Here is a 24644-nt window from a genome sequence, read left to right as displayed (position 1 = left end):
AAAGGCCTTTGTCCTTTTGGGCGAACATGTGTCTGAACCAGGCATCTGAAGAAGGTTGCAGCATCAAATAGAGGGAGGCAGGCTCCCCGTTTTTTATTTCACTGTAACTCCAAACAAACATTGAATCAGGGTCACAATTGGGACCACCACTGATGGTGTCACATTTCTGTATTTACTAGTTTCAGGCACTTCCTGGTGTTCTTACCTGATGGAGCAGGTTGGCAGGAACGTCCAGACCAAGAGTAAAGTGTGCAGCAAGGAATGGCAGCGAAACACTAGGGCCACATTGTGTCCTGTGTAAGTCCCAGGGTGCTCACCTGTAATGAAGTGTGAGCGGATGATGCCTCCCACAGCTGTGCCACTTCTTGGCCTGGGAGCGAACACTGCTTTTTCTCCAGAGTAAAGCGAGTTTATTGTGGAGCTGCTATTGACCCACCATAATGCACAGGCCTGTACTTTGCCGTGATTTATAACTTTCCTTTCAATGGTAATTTCCCCCTATGGATGAGGAAGCATTTATAGATCACAGTAAAGTCAAAATGCTGAAAAATTATGAACACAAAGCTACCATTCTTTCTGTGGTTGCCTCAAGTGGGGTACCAGAGCTTTTCAAACAAATTTATAATCCCCCCACCCATCTATGAATAAGATGCTTCTGATCTGTCTGTGCTGCTCCTTACGTAACTGTTCGCCTTAATGATATATTTCTTTTTTAAAAAGCCCATAATTGTTACTGTATTTCAGAAAATTTTTAACACTACGGAAGTAAGCTTTTTTTAATCCTGTTATTTTTCTGTTAATCTGGCAGCCTCGATGAGAGTGGAGGAGTGAGTAGCAAGAACATTGGTTGATTGGTTTGTTCTGCAAATACTTGTGAAACACTCGCTCCTTGCTAAGCATCATGGTAACACCTGGACTGAGTGAATAAAGAAAACGGGTTCCTGTCCTGGAGCCCCTTCTGTGCGGGAACGGAATCGAGACAGGCCGAGACCATAGCGTGCTCACGAGCAGCCAGGGCAGCTTTGCAGCACCCAGCCCTGCGTGGCGGGGCCAGGCTGCTGTCCAGGAACACCTTGAATGTTTGTTCGAGTAGCCTTTGCTTGACATTCTCTTCTATTGCAAAGCAGAGGTGGTTAAAGGCAAATTTAGTTTTTAATCACATTTTTTAAACTTGGTGAGGCAACGGTTTTCTTTAAGGGTGAAGCCTATTGTAGATTGAGGTCTACGGAAACACTCATTTTTTAAAGGACTAGAAAAGTAAAGGCACAAAGGTGATCAGACTGCAAAGTTTCCAGGAATTTAATGCCCAGGAATGCCGACTCTGAGAAGTTCTCGGAGTGTGTTTAATTCATCTGTTTGCCAACGTAATCTGCTCAGTGTTGTGACTTAAACATCCTTGCAACAGAAAAATGGGCTCACAGCTGAGGTCTCAGAGCTAGAGAAAGAAATGTGGCTAGGAAGCCTTCTCCCTCCTTCATCACCCCCTCGGTCATGGGGGAGAGATGAGAAAGGATGACCTTGCCAGTCATGAACTTACAGATTTTTAAATGAGACATTTAGAATTTGGCTTTTAAGGATGCAAATAAGTAATCAGTTGTTTCACAGTGTAATACAGACCCACGAGGTTATATTAAGTACATTTAATGAAAGGTTTATGGTAATGACAAAGTGGAAAATTATACCATAAATCACAGTTTCCTTTTTAAAAGATAGCAGATTAAATATTCGAGTAGTGCCAGCTAGGATTCATGAGAGATGCTATCTTAAGATATTAATGTAAAACATAAGCTTATTTCACCTATTAATTGTAGTTAAGGTTTAATTTTAGATTAGAAGACTTGTGTGTGGAAGGGACAAATGAGTTCTCCTTCTCCTAGTAACTTATGCATTACTTATAATATTTATGCTTAAAGGATGTCCAGATGAAATAAAGATTAATTTATTATTTCACCAAGAACAGTCTCTGCTTCCCATGTTACTAATCCATACAGAGCAATAATCAAACATTGCCATACTTCCGCCATCAGAATTTGATTACCTGTCAAATTCCGTGGTTAATTTGGACAAGTTCCTACTTGCTTTAGTTCCGTCGCCAAGCATGCTCTCTTTACCTTAGCATTGTTACTTTCTATATTATGCTGTTACCCCTATATTATACCTTTTAAAATCTTTCTAGAAGACTTTTATTAAGCTAATATTTCTAGTAGTTTCTTCTGCCAGTCACCATTGCTTCTTTATTTTTTTTCTTCTAAACTAATAAGTTAAAACTGACCAATATGAGCATTTCAAACATGGGGTGTTAAATATCAATTAGATATTTCTTTGGCAGATCTATACTTTAGTCATTTAACTAAATATGTCCATATACCTGGACATTTGTCAGCAGGAGAGGAAAAAAGCTAAATGAAACACTTGCTGTCATTTTATAGGAAATGTCCTTTTTAAGGAAAGGGTAAGAAATCCTTTACGCTTCGTTACATAGTATACAGGATTATATGATAACATCTGAAACTTGTAAGAGTAAACATGTGTGAACATTCAAGAGCATGCATTACTACGGCCATGCAGTAGTAACAAAATAGATAATGAAATTTTAGGTGCAAGTTTCTAATTCTCACATTTTATCAATAAATCGTCATCAATGGTTTGAGGTGACTAGTAAGAACAAATTTCATGAAAAAATTCAGTTTCACCCGCACCACAAACAGTATTTGCCAGCCTGATTAGAGGGATAACAGGGGAACGTAGGGGAGGGGTCTAGTTAAGGAACTTATATAAAGGACCCATGGACATGGACAGCAGAGTGGGGACTGACCGAGGGAGTGAGGGGTGGGTAGAGCCAGGCACAGTGATGGGGGGCAGGGGAAATTGGGAAACCATAATTGAACAGCAGTAAAAAATATGTACTTCAGAAATCTAGTTCTCAAAGTTGGACTTTATTTTGTATATTACGCAGAACGTGGAGTTACGTTGTGATAACTGTGAAATAGCATAATCTGCACATTTCAGCCTCTCCTAATGCTATGGTGGAGCTGAGAGGTGTGCACGTGTGGAGGAGGGGCAGGCAGGGGAAGGTGCCGAAGCGTGGCTGTGTTCTGCCCGGTTCCGCTGTGCAGGAACATGCTGTGCGTGTCTCCACAGGGGAAGAGCTGTGCGGGGGCCTCAGGCGAGGCTGCTCGTTGGACTGCCCCTTCGGGTTCCTCACCGACCACCACAACTGCGAGATCTGCGAGTGCCGCCCCCGGCCCAAGAAGTGCAGGTTCAGATTCACAGACTGTGACAAGGACTGTCCATTCGGATACCAGTACGTATTTCTGAACCCCGAAGATCTGTTCTTACTTGTCTGTGACTTGGTGCAACGTCTGTGCCCGTCTTTGTCAGCTGCGTTGTGTCTTTGTGAACGAATCAGCGGTGTGCTGAGTCCAGAATGTGTGTGTGTTGTGTCGGGTGACTGAGGAAGGAGGGATGGGACGGTGGTCCCACAGTCAGGTTGTCCTCTTCTCTGTTAGGAAGATGGGCCAGAGCCTTGTTGAGCCCCCGCCCTTGGGGCCTGTTCCGTGGGACTTCTCCACAGCAGGGGCCCTTGGATGCTGCGGAGGGGGGGGGAGCGGAATGGTCACGCCCCAGTTGTGAAGGTGCTGTACCGTTCACAGCTGCCCAGGGACTGTTTTGTAGTAACTCATTTAACCCACTCTTAAGATCAGTTGACAGGAAGGCGTTTGCAGTACCGAGTTTTCTCACCTGTCATGCCTTGATGCTTTGCCTTGCTACCAGTCTACAGTTCTTAATAGTTTTTCTCTTTATGTAGCAGTAGATTTTGTGAAGATAAGGGCCACGACTTGGGTTTTTAAATACTCTTAATTGAGTCAGAGCCCATATGCCGAAATCAGATCATTCTGGGGTGGGGGCCCATGCAGCAGGGAGCGGAAACTTCGTGTTTGTCCCTCAGTGTCTGTGTTAGCATCTGTCTCTGCCTTTATATCGAGTTGGTCCCTTAAAAAGTTACCTTGCAGAATGTTCTTTTATCATTCCTTTCCTGGTTCCCTTCCATTTTAGTCTCTCTGCCTTTTCAATTTGACATTTATATGGCACCACTAATACTAAGGAACACATGGAGCCATCGTATCCTTCCCATCTTATTGAAGTCATCATTTTTGTTCTTCTTGGAAATCCTGGTTTAGCAAGGGGGTGGAGAATCTTAATTTTAGTTGCATAAATTGGGAACATTAATCCTAAAAGTTTCCCAAATAAATCGTTGGTCTTAATCCTAAAATATGAATATTATGCCAATAATAAATAAGGATTTCTTAGCTTAACTGCTAATGTAGAATAAATTAGTATTGTCATAACAGTAGCTACAGCTCCTTGCTGCAGTATTGTGACAGTTTGGAATCAGGCCTGCGTTCAAGTCCAACCTTCATCTCAGTGAGAACTCTCTCAGAGCAGGGGCCCCAGCGCCTGGGCCAGTCAGTGGCCTGTTAGGAACCAGCCGCACAGAGGGAGTTGAGCAGGGGTGAGCAAAGCATCGCTCACTGCCTGAGCTCTGCTGCCTGTCTCTCCCTCCCGCCACCCATGGAAAAATTGTCTTCCACAAAACCAGTCGCTGGTGCCAAAAGGGTTGGGGACCCCTGTCGTAGAGGATTATAGATGTCACTTTGTATTCCTGTCAGTAAGCACACTCGGGAGGACCAAGTTGGAGAAATGAGTACCGCATTAGCTAGAACAGTAGCTGCCTTTCTAGCCGCATTAGCTAGGAGAGCGTCGGAAGGAGAAAGCGTGGCCAGACACCATGGGGGCGTGTGAGGATGAAGGCAGCCGCTGGTGCTCCTTGTACCAACTGCTGAGTAGATCATCCCTGTGGGTAAATGCTTCCAGAAGGGCGGAGAGAGTAGGGCGTGAATGGATGAATGAATGAGTGAACCAACAAATCAGTGAAAGCCTTGGCAGGTCTTGAAAATCACACAGCATAAGACATGAGTATGATTAATTCACTTAATTCCTTGTTCTTAATGTGTTAAAATAAACAAATAGCCCCTTTACCCAGCAAATCCTAGTCAGCCACTCGAGCAGTGGTGGGCCAAGTGGTGGACAGAGGGTTTCCCATAGGGCTGTCTTCTTCCAGAGCCTCTTAGTTTTGCCCCACATGTGAAAGAACAGGGATTTTCTTTTACTTTTTTTTTACGTTGAACGCACCATTGACACTTAGGGCTAAAGGGGATGGTGAAACCTGAAGGTAAATAGTCTGAGAGAGGGGTCAGTCCTGTGTGCGGCCACTGGGCAGAAAACAAAGGCAGGTGGGCGAGCTCCTTTTGTAATGGGCGGTGTCCTCTTTTTCAGAAAAAAAAAAATTTATTGGTAAGATTTCTTTTGTCCAGAAAATCTCCACTTTTAATATATAAACGTATACTTATTTACTTAAAATCATCTTTCCAGTCAGCACAAAACGTAGGCACTCTAGCCTACTAAAGGAAGAAGAGTGTAGCCAGCCTCGTTTCTCCCGTGCCCCCTGGGCTTCTGTCACACCCCGAGGATGGAGCACATGTCAGCTGATGCTTTTTTATTCCTTGTCAACGTTTGTGTCGCGCTCCCAGCTCTGTGGGTCCTTAACTCCTTCCACCTCCTATAAGTTTCAGTAGATATCTCATTAACATTTTACTGAAATTTCTCAGAGGACATGGTCACAGGAGGAAGCCTATAGCCCATACAAAAGCAAGACCTTTGTCCCCAGCGCTGGCCTCCAACACTGGCCACCAATATATCCATCACCATCCTGTTCGTGGAGTGGCACGTCCATCCTGTTATATTGTGGGACCACTTTTCCTAATTAAATCCAACAGTCCTGTTCCTGGGATGCTGACATTTACATCCCAGAAGCACTTGAGCGACTCAGCCTTGGCCATGGATGGAGGGGGGTCATGGCCACAGGGAGCTAATTACCCATCACCCCGGGAGGCTTTAAGAGCCAAAGTCAAGTCATTCTGCTTAGTAACAATGTCACTTCAGTGACCCTGGGTCTGAGTGCTTGGGCATCATTTGAGACTTCTGGATTTTTCTGACCTCTGACAAAATTTTAATTACCCAGGAAGAATAAGCATGGCTGTGACATCTGTCGCTGTAGGAAGTGCCCAGAGCTGCCGTGCAGAGGTAAGTGTGAAGGCGTGACCCTCTCCCCACCCCCAGAGCAGCCAGGGGCCCAGTAATAAAGAACAGAAGGACATTACGTAAATGATACAATTTCAGTGATTGCTGTCTACTCTGACACAAATGTCCCTCTCTAGGGGACCATCCCTTTCCCTCTCTTAATAGGATAAAAGCTCACAATAGAATTTACGGGAAGCCTCTAACAGACAAGCACATTGACCAAATTAATCACTGCTTAGCTCTTCAGTGTTACTTGTCTCGGGAACTTTAGCCTCCGGCACCTTCGTCCTGCCCTCCCTAGTCCCCTCTGTCCCCAGTGGATGGCTACAATTGACAGAGCAAAGATCCCTTTTCAAAACCCCAGAGCTGGGTGTGGCTGAGCAGTCTGCTCAAGTATTTTCTGGTAACCCTGTTTCCATGAGAATTTTGACTTCAGCTCAGTAAGCACATGCCAGCCTGTCATCGTGTGTCGGCGTGAACCCCAGCGTACCTCTTGTCTGGGGCTCCCCTCCCACTCGGGGACGGTCCCGACGCCGTGGGAGCGTGCGCCCTGAGCAGCGCCCCTGTCCGGCCCAGCTCTAGCCCGGCTGCCCGCCCCGCTGCTCTTTAGTCAGCAGCATGAGCCACAGATGAAGCCATGAAAGACCCCGGCGTTTATTCTGTGTTGTTTCACAGTTGGACAGTTGTCACCTGAACGGTGTTTCAAGGGGTCAGAGTAAACAAAAATCTAGTCCCTGCTTTCATTGTTCTGCAGAGCAAAACTGCGTTAGTCGGCAGGGGCCCAGGACTTCCCCACTGGGCGACTTCTGGAGTGATGATTATCTGCATGTATGAAACATAGGAGTAACATTTGCTGTGATGTCAGAGCTTATGAATTGTATAAAAGTGAGAACGTTGACTAAAAGGAGTAAAACTCAGCTGTAATCCCACCAATAGGAGAGAAATATATTTACAGGGTTTTTTCTATTTTATTTTTTCAAAACTGAGAGCATATGAACTCACATTCTTTCCATGCATGAACTGTCCTGCGTAGACGTGCCTTGGGGTGGCTGGGGAGTGGCGTCTGTAAGACACCGCGGGCTGTTTCTCCTGTGCGGTAGCTACGTCTGTACCAAGGCTGTCTTCTGTCTGTGCAGAGGTCCCTGCGTCAACCAAGTCGCCTGTCCTGTCAGGCGTGTGCCTATCCATGGACGGCTATCCTCACAAAAATCAGGAAAGCTGGCATGACGGGTGCCGGGAGTGCTACTGTCACAACGGACGGGAAATGTGTGCCCTGATCACCTGCCCGGTGCCTGCGTGCGGCAACCCCACCATTCGTCCCGGACAGTGCTGCCCGTCCTGTTCAGGTAGAAGCTGGCTGCGGCCGTGTGCTCCCTAAGCTAGTGATTTCCGCCTGGCAGGGTCTCATCACATCGCTGGCTCTGGGTGGGGACGGGGCGGGGGGAGATGCAGGGGGACCACCTGGAACACATTTCAGTTCTTTGTGGTTTTTGTCAACCACAGCCACAAAGTCAACCAGGTGCTATAGATTATTAGCCGGAGACCAAAGAGAATTCTAAAGCTCTTAACACTACACTCCTTATTTTTGAATGGTGCGTTCAGTTATATTGTTCTCTGAACTACAGTTCTGTGTAGGTTTGTGAGCATGTGTACTTCAATTCCAACTCTCCATTTTATGGAGAGTGTGTTAAAGCTGAACGTCATAGTTAATTGAGAGATTGGTGTTAATTTTATTCCATAAAAGCTTATTATTTATCAAGCAGTCTTGGAGATGGAGGGAATTATTGAAGTCTGTAGCTATTGCTCTTTTTTAAATTAATGGATATGTGGCGTTCTTGCCAAATAGAGAAATTGAAAGTGACCGAACATCCAAAACATTTAAAACCATAATGTAATCAAGATGAGTTTCCAGAGGAGCAGAACAGATAGAACTCACGGGGGTCTGACTTAGGGTTGACAGTAACGGTGTTATTACAGTACCTCCTCTAGTGCCTGTGTCCAAGGAGCTCGACACAGTTTTGTATTCATTACTCCTTCCTCTGTGGCAGGCCGCTGTGAGTTGGGGAAAAATACACTTAAGCCATTTTTCATTTGGCAAACAAAGATTAAGACTTTTTTTATACAATAGTATGTCTGCTGGAAGGCTAGGGAGAAGGAAGTCTCCCGTTCTTACATCAGATTTCTTTGGAAGTTGAAGTGGACTTGTCAGATTTTGGAGTCATGATTGCTTCCCCCCTGGTCCGCCCTGGTCTAGTATCTCCCTGTGGAGAAGTCCACTTCTGTCGTGGATGCAGTCGGGAACTCGGGGTGGGGGGACACTGGACGTCTCTTGCAGCTCTGCAATTCTACACACCTCGTAACTGCGGGATCCAAGGGATGGGCAGTCTCCCGGGCCCCTGTAAAGGACCAGGCCAGGCCGCAGGGGGCGCTGCGCTCCATTTCTTCCCATCCTTCGGGCAGGTGTCCTCTGCAGCAAAACCATTTCCTTTTACACATGTTTTGCTAGTTAAAGATGAACAACCACTGTATCCACTGCAGCAGAAGCTAAATGAGCTATTTGATGAGACAAAGCTCTGTGTTGACTCTTTGGGGAAGGAAAAATACGTTCCAGTGGAGACCCCGTGCTTCCATTAGAGGCATGAGTGTGTCGTGGAGTGTGGGCTGCACCTGGGTCTTTGCTGAACACGCCCTCGTTGAAGACGGGGTCAGGCTGGTGGCAATGCAGATATTCTGAGAGCAGGTGGGTGACTTAGGAACTGAAAGTTAGTGGAGCCAGAGCTAGGTTTCTCTGCTGCAGAGATGTGGTAAGTGCAAATGCAGACACACACCGAATTATTGCCGTGTTAAGTTGCGGTCTTACAAGTTCCCCCGAGACGGAGCTGTATGGACAGTCACCTCCTCAACTGGAGATCGGCCCCCATCACTGCATCTCATCAGTGTTGACTCTTGTGCTGGCCACCCCCTGAGAATGACAGCCTGGGAGCCCTTGGGCGATTTCAGCTCTGGGCGTCTGCACAGACAGGGTCATTCTTCTGGGGCCCCATCTCCCCTGAGCGCCCAGCCTGTGCTCGCCGCGATGTCTCCAGACTGCTGCTCAGCAGGGCTCAACACTGTCAACACCTCCTTGAGATGCTTGTTGTATTTGGATTGCACGAGTTTGGTTAACGTCTTCATACTTCTCACTTCCTCAGCACAACTTCAGGGCCACTCCCAGTACCTCTAGACTCTGTCAACATTAAATGCCCTCTCTGTCATTATCACCTCACCAAGAGGCCAGAATCGCCTGTCCTCTGGGGAAAGGAAGCGTAGTCATCCTCCGCCTCTGAGCATTCACCTCTCTCCCAGATGCTCTCACCAGACAAATGTTTATTCTCAGGTGAGGGTTTTCCAAGTCTTGATTCTGCAAAAACATTCCTGCTCAGTTTGCTGGCAGTGGACCTAGATCAGGGTGTGGCCTGCTCAACAGCAGGACGTATTTCCAAGAATAAAAGTACTCAGGGTCCCAGAGGCGATGGAGAGGATGGAGCACAGAGCAGCTGGACATTGTGTTGAACCTGGAGGCATGCCCATGAATCAGACATAGACTTGGGTTCAGATCCCTTGTTTGCCGTTAGTACCGAGCCCTCAGTTTCTTCATATGTAAAATAGGGTAACAGCACCCACCCCTCAAGGTGCATGTGAAGAATAAATGAAATAACTCGTGTAGAGCAGTTTGCATGGAAATTGACCATAGCAAACATTCACGGTTTTTTTTTTTTTTTTAATATTCATTCTGAACAGTTCCTACATATTCACAGAGGTCTCCCAAGAGGCTCTAGTTCTTTTCTCTAGGGTAGGAGTGTATTCTCTCACTATTATTGATAAATTCAAACCACTTGAATCTCATTTCCTAAAACTGACTCTCCTGCTGTCGCCTTCAATTTCTTTCCGTGCACGGAGTATTCCCTTCACTCTTCTCCTGGTGAGAGCAGAGTGAGATAGCCCACGGTCAGTTCATCCCTGCCCCTTAAAGCAGACAGCACCAGGTTCTCCGAGCACTGGTGTGACTGCCGAGGAACACTTTCTCATGCTCTGATTTTGCGTCCTTCTTCAGATGATCTCGTGGTGCAGAAGCCAGAGCTCAGTGGCCCCTCCATTTGCCACGCGCCTGGGGGAGAGTACTTTGTAGAAGGAGAAACGTGGAACATAGACTCCTGTACTCAGTGCACCTGCCACAGCGGGCGGGTGCTGTGTGAGACCGAGGTGTGCCCGCCGCTGCTCTGCCAGAACCCCTCGCGCACCCAGGACTCCTGCTGCCCACAGTGTGCAGGTAACCAGTGCTGGGCCGGGTGCACGTGGCGGGAGGGCTGCCGCTCAGCCTTGTCACTGTGCAGGGCCGGTGGGTTGAACCCCGTGTGGGAGGGTCCCAACGCCAGTCACCAGTAACCCAGGCAGGAACATATGGCAGCCTGCTTTCTAAACTCATCCCCTCTGGAGGCCACATATTTGTGATTCAGTGTCCCATGCACCTGAGTTGACTTTTAGAACAAAAAAAAAGCTGATTGTTTCTTTCTGCCATTTTTTTAACCCTGTATCTCTTTGGTGCTGCAGGGCTATCTCCACTTATTCCAGATAATTATTCCAGACCAAATTACTCCAGATCATTTTGCTGATGTGAAAAGTCATCCTTGTCTTTAACAAATGGGAAGAGCTGTTATTGATAAATAATATCAATAATGTTTTTGACATACATAAGGGTGGTGGAGATTCTTTGAGAATGTTAAATGGTAATCACTAAAATATACGTCATGCTCAGCCCCTCAAACCTGCGGTGATTAATAAGTTAAGACCCAAAAGAATTAAGTGACTAGCACTGCATGTGCGAAGCATAATACTGTTTTTCTTCTTTTCCATTCTCAGATCATCTGGCCTTTGCTGGAATATTTATGGTCATGAAACAAATATAATCAAATTTTGTCAGGACTTTAAACATAAGTTGCTGGTTTGTAACTAAAGTAGCACTTCAAATTAACACTAGAATGTATGACTTTTTCCCAAAAGATATTTAATTCGTATACATAAAATTACCAAGTTGACAGGTCACTAGTTTTATTTTGTTGTTGCTTATCTTTCATCTTTTCAATTTAAATCAATAACCATTTCCCTTCTAAATGTATATTCTTAGGGCATTTCTACTCAGTAAAACAACAACTCTTGCATTTTATTAAATACGGGTTTTTTTCACACTGGGTATCTAGTCAGCTGGCTGGAGTCCACCGTTCTGTCATTACATCCAGCGTAGTCCGTGTGCAGACCCGTCCTGGGTCCACATCGGTAGCCTTTTTTGACTTGCATCAGATGAGCTTGCCGGAGCGGCCACACCTTCACTGTCCTCCTCAGGCACCGCTGCCCGGGTACGACCATCGTAGTACCAAATCCTTGAGAAGCTTACCTAGTGCAGCATCCTTTCTGGTACGGAAATAGCTCATGTGTACTGCATTGTTAGGGTATGAATAACCTAGCGTCTACCATATATTTGTCATCATTACTATTTATTCCGATGCAGACCCTGCTGGTGACTCTGTGTTGATCATACCCAACCCTGACTGTTCCCGTCCTCCTAGTAGAAACCACTTAGAGTGGTCACTTCATTGGTGATCATGAAGTTATATCCATTTAGGTATTCCTTTTACAAATGCTGTGGAATGCCTGTATTGAGCCATGGGGACCCCCAGGTTAATGAAAACAGATGCAACTCCTGTGCCATGGAGCAATAAATAATCCGAAGGACGGTCGGACAGTCCAGTAGTCTGCATTTAAGTTAATAATGACAAAGTGAGAGCATTGCCTGAAGGAAAGAGTTCAGGGCACAGAAAACCCAGGAAGCCTTAACTCAAGTGGCAAGTACCTCTGGTACCACTTGTACGAAGATCTGAGGGCAAATACAGGGGTGATTAGAGGGGGGGGACTTCTCCATAACCAGCGTCCCAAATTCATTGGCAGGACCCCTGACTAGACTCAGATCGGCCCAGAGATGGGCTGCCTGAAAGTGCGCCCCCTTGCTGTGAGAAGGCGCGAGTTCTCAGAGCCGGCTCCAGAGGCGAGTGCGCATGTGCAGAGGCCCCGCACATTCTCGCTGGAGCCCGGCGGAGGCGCTCCACGACTGTGTGCCCGGCTTGACCTCTCCTTCACAAAAGTGCACCCGGGTGGTGGTGCCTTTCCTTACATGTAATTTGAGAGAGAACTTGAAGCAATAACCCTCATCTTAAATGTTAGGATTTTGTTTTATACATCAGTATCACAAAGGTGAAGAAGAGCATGTCTGGAATCTGTATTTTAAAATCAGTCACCAAGCCATAATGGTTCTTTCTGAACTTTCATAGCTGTATTGCAGTGATAAAAAGATTAAAAAGTCTTAAAGTGCAGACCATTAATTTCTTCCTATCACAGTAGATGTCCACAAGTAGTATCAGCAAGTGCTATATTACACCTCTGCTGTAGAAAAATACCATCTCTGCTCTTAGCATACTTGCACCCTAAGGTGGTCCAAAAGCACAACGCATGTGCAGTAGGGGAACAGCTCCTGCAGAGTGGCCTCCCGCGTGGTAACTGTATCTCCTAAGAGGCTTGCCATTCGCTCTGTCCTTCAGCGTTCCCTCTCCTCTGACCCAGTGCACAGTGGAGTCGGGAAGTGGGTTCCTGAAGATCACACACCCCTGCAGATGATGCTACTTCCCCAAAGTGAAAAGGGGAGAGAGCCAAGTAGAGCATAAGCAAAAAGAATGGGTGATCCACCAGCGTGACAACTGGTAAAAGCAAAGTAAAAGAGTTAATATTTGGAAGCAGAGTATGAAGAAGGGGTCTCTGGGGCAGGAAATTAGGAAGAGAGGCCCACAGAAGAAATCACAGTAGACAAGGTTCCCAGAGGACGTTTCCAGGCAGTCAGGGCTTGCTGAGGAGTCTCCTCCTGCCTGGGGGAGGAAGCTCCACCTCGTCCGCATCTGAGCTCCACTCTCACCCCAGCGTTACCAGCACGTCTCGGGGTTCTCCGGGGGCTTCTCCAGGCCCCAGTGAGAGGCCTCCAGACTCTAGGACACTCATTTCAGCTGTCATTTCATAGCGTTTTGATGCCATCCCTGCTTCCTCTTTGAAATTTTTAGACTCGGGGTCCAACATTGCTTGAAAGAGCGAAGCTCCTAACTTGCAGAGACCTCATGGCAATTTGCAGAGCCCAGTAAGGACTAGAGTGTGAGTTGTCCTAACTTCCAGCCAGAGCAAACGTTTGCATGTCAGTCTCTTAAAAAGAAATTACTCCTGGACATGCATGGCCCAGGGAGGTCACTGAGGAAGTAATCCTGTCTTACTTGCTGACCCATTTGTGTGTGGTCTGTGGAACCGTCCGTGAAATGTGCTGGTCCTAGAGCACATTCAGAGCAGTGGGATCGAGGGCTGTGTTTTGAAGGAGAAGGTGTGAGCCCATTCTCTGGTGCTGACTTCCTTCCATCCCTCAGACAGGGCCCAAAATAAAGCAACCTTGTTCCTCAAAGAGGCCCTTGTTGTCAAGGCAAACTTGTTGGCTGCAGGGTGTACTCACGAGGTGGGTGGAAGGACATGCACCATTGAGAGCTGGTCATTCTCTGTGATAACTGCATGTCTATCGCAGGTATTTCTGTTTCATGGCTGAAAACAGCAGAGTTTTGAAGTGGACTCCGAGAGGAGCATATGATCATTCTTATGAGCACATGTCCAGAGAGGAAGTGTGGGTCTCAGACATTTGCTAGGTAGGGCCGTCATGGACTCGAGTCGTGAAGGTGGTTAGAAGTACTTTCTCTCATCAGGGAATTCTGAGGTTTCTCAACTAAGAACCTCACTAACATATTTCTCTCTGTTATGTCCCAATCATTTTTCTGTTTGAAGTTACAGTTTTCATGTAATTTCAACGAAGGACTGGACCCAAAGGGGAGTCTGGCTTTCCTGGCGGCATCCTTTCCCATTTCAAGGGGTAACTAGATCTGGGGAGCCTCCAGTCCCTGTCTTTAAACAGCAGAGACAGACATGATTTCTCTGTGGGCACATCCTTATCAATGATTTAGTTTCCCATCACCTTTCAGCCATTAATGTGAATGCCTGAATGTTGGAATATTACATATAGGTGTTTGAGGGTGGGTGTGGTGAAAATATTTGGGTATTGATTGCTTAGGACTGCTTATTATAGCTGCAAGCAAGAGAAAGCCCAGCTGCAGTTCTCAAACAGGCAGAGGTTCTTTTCCATGCGTTACAAGATGCTCAGAGGCAGATGTTTATTAGCATTAGTCCAGTGTCTTGGTGACGTCAAGGCCTTTCTCTTGATAGGTGGGATAAGGATGTTGCAGCTGCAGGAGGAAGAATGTGGAAGAATGGCAGTAACATCGCTTCCACCCTTCTTTTAAGAAAGGGAAAGCTTTCCCAGAAATCCCCTCATTAGCCGCCAGGCCCCATTGGCCACAACCAGGTGACAGCCAGCCCTAGCTGCAGGGAAAACTGGAAAAGCAAGGAGCAGGACTGTCCAGTTTGACTTATACCTACTGTGACTCAAGTCCTCAACCACCCCTCCCCCCACACACAAATATCAGGATTTTATAAACCAAAGGAGAACAGTGGAGTGGGTATTGTGCAAGCAACAGATAGAATCTCTGCAACAGATCTTTTGTGGTTTTCGTTGCTTGGCTGTAACATTGAACGTTCTGCCTGAATCGAACTTGCTGTTTCAAGGCTGAGACTTCTTTTTAAGGAGCGTGGCCCACAAAGCCACAGTGACTGAGAGTGCTTTCTGCGAGACAGAGGGAAACTCACTGTGTTGCACAGTTGGGGGCCTGAAGCATCTTCTTCTCCCAGCTGACCTTCTGTTCATTTTTCCAGACGCACCTCTCCAGCCTTCCACGCCCCATAACGACAGTGTGCCTAGTTACTGCAAAAACAGCGAAGGGGAGATATTCCTGGCCGCCGAGTCCTGGAAGCCTGACGTTTGCACCAGCTGCGTGTGCGTGAACAGAGTGATTAGCTGTTACTCCGAGTCTTGCCCGTCGGTGTCCTGCGAAAGACCCGTGTTGAGGAAAGGCCAGTGCTGTCCCTACTGCATAGGTAAGACCAAGAAAAGCAATCCCCCGTCTCCACCCGGGGCCACTGCGTCTGCAGTGACAGCCACTCACCTAGATCTGCTGACATTTTTGAAGTCTGGTTTTCTCGTTGACATGTCAGGCAGGGCACAGATGTGCAAAATGTGTTCCCAAGCTAAAACGTAGTGATAATGTGCCTTCAGAATGTCGTGATGTTACGACACTGTCACGTTCCGTAGGGCCGCTTTGCCATTTCAGGGTTCCCAAGACCGGAACTGTCACCCTGATATGTACAGCAGTCTGTCCCACACAGAAACCCTGGGTCCCATTGCAGCGCACCGAGTGCCCGCCGCCCGCCGCTGCCTTGCCATCAACTAACCACAGCATACGAACTTCATCTCCCAGTTATCGCCTCTGTCTGCGGGCGATTAACTGATTTCATTTCATCCACACCATTGTCCATCTTCAGGGCCAAGGGACACAGAGTGAGGCCTGAGTAACTGACAGAGCCCTCTCCTTCCTGTGACCCTGGGGGTGTATCTTGTGAGCAGGGGACATATGTATATGAGCCCCTGACATCTGTACGGAAACCGGTCCTGTGGACAAAAGCCAGATGCTGTTCTGGAGACCAGAAGGCGAGGCTCAGACAGCTGGCAGCTCTAACAAAGGCGCAGTCCCTGTTCCCGAGGCTCTCGCTCTCCTTTATGGCTTCTGTGTCAAGTAAAGCTCATAAAGTCGAGTGAAAGACAATGACGTATCTCAGTCCAGCAGTGAGCCTCTACCAGAATAGCAGGTGAAAAGTTAGGCAAGCTGTATTAATCGCCGGTGGTGTGCGTTTTTTGTTGGAGAATTTTGCATGCTGTCTAGATGCAGGTCGTGGCATATATTTGGGGTGATATCTGAGGAGAAGGAGAGGTGGTCTAGGCACAGAGCTTTGCAGCAGTTCCCATCGATGAGCCCTGGACTCAGGAAGTGGTGCTCAGGTGCATTTTGGCTGTGACTCAAGCTTATCATGACAGCTCCCTCTCCTTGACTGTGACCTCTGGCCTCTCCACCGAGGGCCACTTCCTCTGAGACTCACTTTGCATGTTGGTAGACAAAAAGTGGAAAGATATTTTAAAAACGTAATTTCTGCTCTCAGGAATTTTACAAAGCTTAGGTAATGCTCTGAGAGTATTTAAATTCATGTTTGAAAGCTGGATTCTCTTTTAATAGGTTGACCATCTATGTAATTTGTTCTTCGAGCCATGATGGTTTTGAGAGGACAATGGGATCTATCAGTAATCTTTGACGGGACAACAGCTATAGACCTGGAGTGTCCCGAGCAAGCTGGGCCATGAGCTGGTTCTACCTTTTAATGCTGGGACGTCAGGTTCCGCTGTAACACTCATCAGCTCTGTAACTCCTGAGTGAAGCCAAAAACACATCAAGGCACACGTCCAACTTCGTGCTGCTACTGATCTTGTCCAAGAGCTGACCAAAATTTCTGTGAAAAGTAGTCTGCCTCTGGTGGAAATAAGATCTAAATAAAAGGTATACCTATTTATTTCATGAAAAAGGCATACCTTTTTATTTATTTAACATAAAAGGCCACTATTTCAGGTGAGGGGGTGGAGGGAGGAGCCTGTAGAGCCAGTATCACCATATTGAAATGTCAGAATGTCAATCCCCCAAAAAACAGTTCCTAAGTCCACCTGGGGGCTGGGATCGCACCCTGGAGGCCAGGGCCCCAGAGGCCTGGGATTGCATGTTACCTTCAGGGGGAAGATCTAGCAGTGACTCTCCCCTGTGTTGAAAGTTCTCAGATTATTTTATTTATTAGATAAAAGTTTCTGTTGTGTTTTACTACTTACTTTTATACTACTAAATGTATCAGTTTTACTGCTGATACGTTTATAATTAGTACATTGCTCAAATAGTAAATTTGTTTCCAAATGATAATGGTAAATCATTTCTCTTTCTCACAAAACCAATTTAACACAAACTCATGAAAAGACAGCTGCAAGTCATAGTATTCTATGCCCTTGCTTTAAAAAAAATTTTTTTTTGCTTTTATATTACCTATCCCAATTTCTGTATCATTTAGATGATACATTCTTCTTTAGCATAGGGAGGGAAATACCATTTTGGTCCAAATTTGTGATTTTGATTTTAAGTTAAATTGCAAGCACTTTCAGCAAATTGTGGTTCATGTAAGATCTTAACAGTGTACTGGGTATTTTGTTTCTGTTACATCTTCCCGCACAGGTACTCCCCACCCCCACTCCTAATTGACACAGGTGTAATCGAATCACATAAACCTATGGTTTATCTTCAGGGGAACATATTGGGGACACTTAACATTTGCTGAGCATACTGTGTGCAGCTGCTATTCACTCATTCACCTTATTGCTTCGCACATGTTTTATTACTGAAATAGTCATGAGTCCCCCTCTGTATTCTTTATACTCATTTTGCAGGTAGCCTTGTCCGATTAGCCTCCACCCTCTCTCCCCCACCCCGGGGCCAAGCTTGCAAAGTCCAGTTCAGTTCTTGACGGCGATGTGGGATTTTCTGACTCTCCAGTTTGCTCCCTCCCTCTCTCTAGGCTCCTTCTCCTAGCAACCTCCCACCCGCACGGTCCCCTGTGAGGTAGGCACCGAGCTTCACAGTACTAGTACACCTGCGGGCAGTCACTGCGCCTCAGTGGCAAAGCCTGTGGCAGCCTCCAAAGATCACCCAGCAGAGGAAAAAGACGGAAAGGCCCACATTTTGCGTGTCTTAAGGCACCCTGTTGTTTCTCCAGCGGGCAGTGAGGACCAGTGCTTGCGCCGTCTCCTGTCTCAGGCCTTTTCACACTGAACCCAGCCCCTCCTTAGCCCAGATAATTGTTCCCAGGGTCACGTGTGCTTCACCCCCACCTGCAGTGCTGGCCTCAGGTGGCTGCGGATCTCCTCCTGGGGTGAGTCTTCTCCCTGCGCAGCTAAACACAGATCTCTGAACACCTCGGACCTGCCTTTAATCTTTTTCTTTTTTTATGATAAAACCCCTTACCAAAAGCAGGCTTGCTTTCACCTTGTGAAGTATTCTTTTCTCTTCCCATAAGAAAATTGAAAGGCGGTAATCCCTCTAAAAGTAGTGTAATTATGAGTTTTTGTGTTCCTTTCAGCTAAATGATCAAGTCACTAATGTGCAGTGATACTGTTTCTCTTTGATGTGAGGGCCTCATGTTCTGTGTGCTAATTTAGCAAAATGTGTAACACAGACATAATAGGATTGATGATTAATTTTGAAAGTGAACAGCTTTGTCTAATTACTTATAATTAGCAAATGATTAATAATATTTCTCCTTAATAGAGGCAACGTCTGCATCTTATGGCAAGTCAGTCTAATGTAGCATTCTGTTCATTTTTGCTTAGATTTGTTCATCTGTTTGGGTATCTTTTCCTAGCGGTAAATGTAGATAGTGTCCCGTTGGAACATCTGCTGGTCATTGTGTGTTTAACTCAGCTCAGGAATTGAACATAGTAAATACAGGGGTGGGCAGAAGAAGGTTTACCATTGTGAGTATGCTAAACACAGTGTATCCTTGAATTATTAATTAGTAATTGTTGTCTTGTTGTACTATAACTGCAAGCCTACTTTTGCCCATCCCTGTATTTAATGTTGCATCTCTAAGAGATGCAACCCATGGAATTAACATGTGGTACATTTTTAGGCCACAGTGTTATGAGATCTTCACTGGAAGATTTTTCACAGCTGTTTCTCTAAGGCGTTTTCTTAAAATTATAAACTTCTTTGTGTTTCTTAAAATCGTAAACTTCTCTGTGTGGGAGAGAGAACTTACTCTGGAGCCAGAGGGTTGTGGTCCCACCTCTGGCTCGTTCTCGCTACGTGTCCCGACGACATGACACGGCCGTGGCCCAGTCGCCTCATCTGTAACACAGGAAGGATAACCTTGTCCTGGGTGTCACTGAAGTGCCTTGAAAGTTAATGGTCTACACAGGTGAACGTGCTTAACGAGTAGTCAACACAACGTGAATGTAAATCGGTGCCATATCTCTTCTAACCCCGAACGAGGCAGATATAAGTAACATACGTCAAATCGATTCTGGTCTTTCACTTTACATGGAGTACCTATCTGCCTTTCTGCGAGAGGAAGGCCTGGAGAGGGCATCCCGATGACAAGCTTTTAAAAGATGAGACTAGTTTAAATGATGCTGTGGTGGTGGACCTTGTCCTGCACACTCTTAGCTTAAAGGGCCCCTCGGTGCCTGCTTCAGCCCCCTTCCTGCCATCCAGGCAGAAGCAGCACACTTCCGAAGGGTTTTCAGGGCAGCTGTGTGAGGCGGCGCCTTGCTCACAGGCCTCAGAGAGTCACTGGCCTTTCGTGCCTCTGGATGCTACCACGGGACAGAGAAGGGAGCTCTTATATTTTTTGTTGGCAAGGCCTTGAACTCGTTGACATGACCCACTGTGATTCCTGGAAACAGTGCGGGGCATTTCTCATCAGGGCAGACTTGTAGGGCAGAGACTCGGTTGGCTTCCTGCGTGTTCTTCGGCTCCTGTGGCCCCTACGCCACAGCCCCAGTGGTCACAGTCAGTGCTGGGGTGACTTGAAAGAAAGGGGCGGGAAGCAGGAGGCTTTGCTGTGTATTGTTTGGAGGGTGTAAGACTGAGAACATTCTGGTTGCCACGCACTGTACTAACTTTGGAACGGGTCTAAAGCTGTTGCCGCAAAAATAAACAGTGTTCCATTTCAGTTTGTTGAGGTCTTCACCTCCACCCTAGGAAGCATCTCGTCTTGCTCATTCCGTAAGCAGCTCTCAGGATCCTTTTCAGGCCCCCAGCTGTGTAAGCAGAAGCTCACGTTGTTCTGGTGAACTTGTCTTATTTTAAAGAATTCTGTTGCACAGAAGGGAGGCAGACGTTGTTTCCAGGGAACCCACCAGCAGGTGCCTTTCCCTTATTCCTGCCCAGGAGACCAACCCTGATTGGAACCCTCTAGGAGGATTCCGTGTCTGCTGAGGAAATGTAATCAGATGGGAGGGAAGTACGCCCCCAGGCCCTCCGGAGGGGCTGGCGGAGGATTCCACCAGCACGTGGCTGTGACATGATGAAATGTCACCGGTAGGTACCGACACTGGACGCTCAGGGACGTCCAGGGGCTTCCACCCCAGGGTGTTCTGGGCAGGATTCTATACTCGACTCTTACCCAGAGAGCTTCCCGTAAGTCCTAGAGAAATGGTATGTTTTCCTGCTTATTCCAGCCACTTCCATCTTCCGTTGTGAGCGTCCCCGCCTGGCTTTTAGACAGCATTACGTATTTTCAAAATGATTTCTGTGTCTCATCTCCATGAACCTACAGGCACGCCTTGCGTTGCAGGCCTTGTGAGAAATGAGGCCTCATTTAAAGTTGAAAATAGAATGTTTCCTTGAACTTTTGTCCATAAAGTGCTTAATTACCCATAACTGATGCTTAATATAAGGATTCAGGTCTTTGAGAGATTGTCTTTGCACACGATAGGAATCCGCCAGAAATCACTGTGTTTAGCAGTTTGACGGGATTTCTGCTGTAAATAGACCCAGACGCCCATCCTGAGAAACAGGTAGAATGAAAGAAAGCGAACGTGGGCTTCCACGCAAAGCTGCGGTCAGGGCCGCTCCAGCTGCGCTCGAGGTGTCGTGTGGAGGTCGGAGTTGGCCTTCCCAGCAGCCTTGTCTCAGTTCTTTCTCTTCATAAAAATGAATTAAGAGCAGATGTTTCATTTATTAGATGCTAAAGGTTATTAAAGTACTCAAGTGTTGAGTTAAATCAATGAACATTTTTTGCGTTTTTAGCCAAAACCCTTAAATCTTTTGCTGATAGCATTACTGTGCATTAGATCTGTCTCATTAAAACCGTCTAGACCGCCTGCATCATTTTAGCACGATTTCAGTTGAGTTACAGTTTCACGTTCTTTCGCAGTCTGCGGTGGTCCCAGGAGCCAGTGTGTTCGAGGCCGGTAGCCCTCTCCCGTGCCCGCGGGCACCCGTGCGCCTCTTAGCAATCTGCACGTTATTTACTCATATTTCTTCTTCATCGCGATTCCTGTCTGTCTCCTCTTTATGTAAAAACAGTAAATGGTTGTGCAAGCAGGAGGCACACACGTTGTATTTAGTCTCAACTTGAGATATGGAAATGAAGATGGTGTCACAGGCCAGGGCTTTCAGTGTCTTGTCAATTAAGAAAGTAAAATATAAGGAAATGGAAACATTTTATTCCTTCCTGGGGGTGAGAGAAAGAGCACTTATAGGCCAAAATTCTCACAAGTAACCCCCTACTGGCCTCAGTCAGCCGTGGCACTGGGGAGACCTGGCTGCTTTTTCCATGCCCTTTTCTAAATCTCGTGTTACCCATAGTGCACCTGGCACCTCTCTCTACCTGCCTCAATGATTTCTTTTAATCCCTTGAACCTCAAACTTAAGAAACCCAGTGGAAGTATCATGTTGTTACAGGGCCAGCAATTTGCACATCTTTTTGAAACATTCGGCTCATCTTTTCGGACCCCATCTAGAAGCATCTCCCCAAGGGCGGAGACTCCACCCCTGTACCACGTGTTTGGGGTGCTGCTCTCCGTGGCCATGTGCAGAACGGCCTGGCAGCTGGATTATTTTGCAATGGGACTTACTCTGAGAGTAGGAACTGCCCTTAGTTTCTTGGCCGCTGGGATCCCAGAGTCAGTTACTTTTCGGGCCTGGAAATAGTACACTGGAGATTTGAGAGAGCTGATACAGTTGCTAAAGCTGCCTGACTTCCTCCCAGGAAGTTAGTTGCCCCTCCGCCAGGATGCTGACTCCATGACCAGCGCTACCACATTTAGAACCCGGAATGTTTGTACAAGCAGGACGTCTCCTGGCAGACAAGGAAAAGTCCGACAATAAAACAGGTTTGAGGGGAGTGTGGTTTTTAAGTTCCTCCACGGAGGAGAGAGGAGGGGAGAATCTGGAGATTCTTTCCTTTCCGAGCAGGGCCGGAGCTACCCCGTCAGGGATTCCCAGAAGCCGGAATTGTATCTTCTTCCTAGAGGAGGGAAACCTAGAGTCTAGGTTTTCCCAGATGTTTATGGTATAATTAGTAAAATCGCTCATGAGTAAAAGCATAGTCCAACTTGAATGGCATGTCAAGGCTTCTTTTCTTGGCTTGAGAGAAGTGTGAACAGTTGGGGAGGGGTCAGCCTGAAAGGAGTTAGCATTTCAAGCCCTTACCCTTTTTCATCCCCTCTGGTATCAACCGAATCGAGGGAGATGAAAGGGGAAAAAAACCCACGTGAATTCTCCAGACTCCACCCCTGTAAGACATAGCACACTTTCATTGTAGTCCTAGATGATGCAAGACAATGTTGCTTCTCTTTGAATGCAGAAAGGGGACAGTGTGTCTGAAGACAGGTGAGTTGAGTGGCTCTGCTGGAGGAGCCCCCAGGCATAAGCATTCCAGGTTTCAGACGCCCTGTGGACTTGATTACAAAAGCAAGTCCCCATTCCTTAGCAGGAACTTTGTAAAGAAAGAAGCCAAAGTTCATTTGAAGCCAAATCTGATGGATAAGATCGAGGCCAGAGCTGAGGAAACCAAATTCCAAAGCTGATCTAAACCAAGGGGTGGCCATAAAAGAGTAACCGTCTTCCTTGCACGTTTTAAAACGTGCCTCTGAATGCCGTGGGGAGAAAACCCCAAAGCTGTGTGAAGCAGGGGCGGTGTCGTTGGAATGTGCATAGCCCTCTACAGTGACTACTCAGAGGAGGGTCACATTTGTTTGGATATATAACTGCAAACAAGTAAACAACAGTGTTTGGTTTTTTTTTAATGAGCCTTATTATATTAGTGTCATACCTTCTGTTTTCCTTGAAACACTCCCCTCTTAGAGACAGAGAAGGGTCCTAGAGATGAGCCTGGGAAGGACCTTGAAACTCAGTAACCACTTCCAGAACTCCGCTCCTTGATAGGCCAGGTTTGTGACGTGTCAGTGGGAGGGGAATTCACCTTTGAAGACAAAGACCTTAAGGCCCAGCAAACACAAGGGGTAGGAAACCTAAGTGCCCACTTTCCAGAGTCGGAGCCGAGACAGCATGTGTTTTGTGGCACGGACCCCTGTCCAGGAACGTGGCCCTCCCTGAGGTCAGCCCACTTGAGTTCCCGTCCTGGCCTTGCCACTTCCTAGCCATGCATCTCGGATGCATAATGTAACCTCCCTGTCCCTGGGCTTTCTGTGGAATTGGAATAAGACCCTGTCCCATTGGGCCGCGCGATCAGATAAACTTGACACAAGTGAAATGCTTGCTTAGCACAGTGCCCAGGACATAGAAGGCAGTCAGTCTGTGGGAGTTGTGGTTATTATTAGGTATTAAAGAATAAAACCAATGTCATTGCCAGTGTAAGCAAGGCAGGGGGCCTGGTAAATATAACAGTCAAACAGCACCGCTCACTCGAGAGCCAGATACAAACCATTTAGATGACGCTGGGTTGGATATTTCCCACGTGTCTCTTTCTACACCGCACTTCAGCCCCGGAGCGCTTCCAGCACTTCCAGAGGTGCTTTCGACCAGCCTGCGCGGTTTCCCCCAAAGGCTGCAGCGGCTTTGTGAGTTTCTTATTTGGAACCTCAAATTACACAGAGTAGCCGCCAGGTCGCCCTGCAAACCAAGGAGTGTCTGAAACTTCCTGACAGCTTTCTCAGAGGAACCCAAGTGTGCCCTGGGAGGAAGTGGTACGCCCGGGAAAGAAATGAGCATGTAAGTAAGGGCTAGGGCACACGGAGGTCCATCCGTCCGCCGAAATCCACCCGTGCTTTCAGGCCTCTGTTTAGATCTTTGTGCCTTTCAGGTGAAAGTGAGTCAAAAGCAGAAAGAGTTCTGTAAAGCCTTACTAACTGAAATCTAGTTAATTATAATCGAATCGAATCTGGGCCCGGAAAAGGTGAGTCAGGGTTTTTATAAAAGGAAGAATCCTCCATTTATTTTACATAAAACGTCAGTGGAGTGTGGCGACCTGCTGACATCATCCATGTGGCTTTGTTTGCAAGCATGTTTGCAGAAACAAGCTCTGCCACTAGGAAAAGTAGTGATACTGTGATTCAGACTGATCAGCTGAGGAGATAACGAGAAAACCACCCTGCCAGCGACAGGGGGAGCATTTTTTCCATTGCTGTCTCATTGCGGACTGACATCCCCGTCCCCAGGCCTGCGGCCCTGATGTGGCGTGTCCACCTTTCCGTGGCTCACCCCAAGGCAGCCCGTTGGACCTGGCTTGGCCTCGCCCTGAAAATGTAGCATAGAGGAAAAGTTGTCCACTTTCCCAGCGAGGCCCAGGCACACCTGAGACCACGTGAGGAGGGAGGGAAGGAAGGGAACCCTTTGGTAGAGTTCGGGGCAAAGTTCCTGGGCCTTGTGGTCAGATGGAGCCAGGCCTCTCTG

The 24644-nt window shown here is 47.0% G+C and overlaps 1 protein-coding gene across 1 annotated transcript in view; it reads left to right on the top strand.

The window, feature by feature from the left end:
• The window catches only part of CRIM1 (cysteine rich transmembrane BMP regulator 1), a 178487-nt gene that overhangs the window by 141610 nt on the left and 12233 nt on the right, over positions 1-24644 (top strand). Inside the window, exons 9-13 of the mRNA XM_024552954.4 lie at positions 3142-3304; positions 6083-6144; positions 7278-7487; positions 10235-10450; positions 15019-15240. Of these exons, the coding sequence (XP_024408722.3) occupies positions 3142-3304; positions 6083-6144; positions 7278-7487; positions 10235-10450; positions 15019-15240 (873 nt within the window). The remainder of the gene's footprint in view (positions 1-3141; positions 3305-6082; positions 6145-7277; positions 7488-10234; positions 10451-15018; positions 15241-24644) is intronic.

The sequence above is a fragment of the Desmodus rotundus genome, chromosome 5, assembly GCF_022682495.2.
Source record: "Desmodus rotundus isolate HL8 chromosome 5, HLdesRot8A.1, whole genome shotgun sequence".
NCBI lineage: Eukaryota > Metazoa > Chordata > Mammalia > Chiroptera > Phyllostomidae > Desmodus > Desmodus rotundus.
Note: the sequence above shows the minus strand (reverse complement) of the source record. Positions and strands in the feature narration are given on the sequence as shown.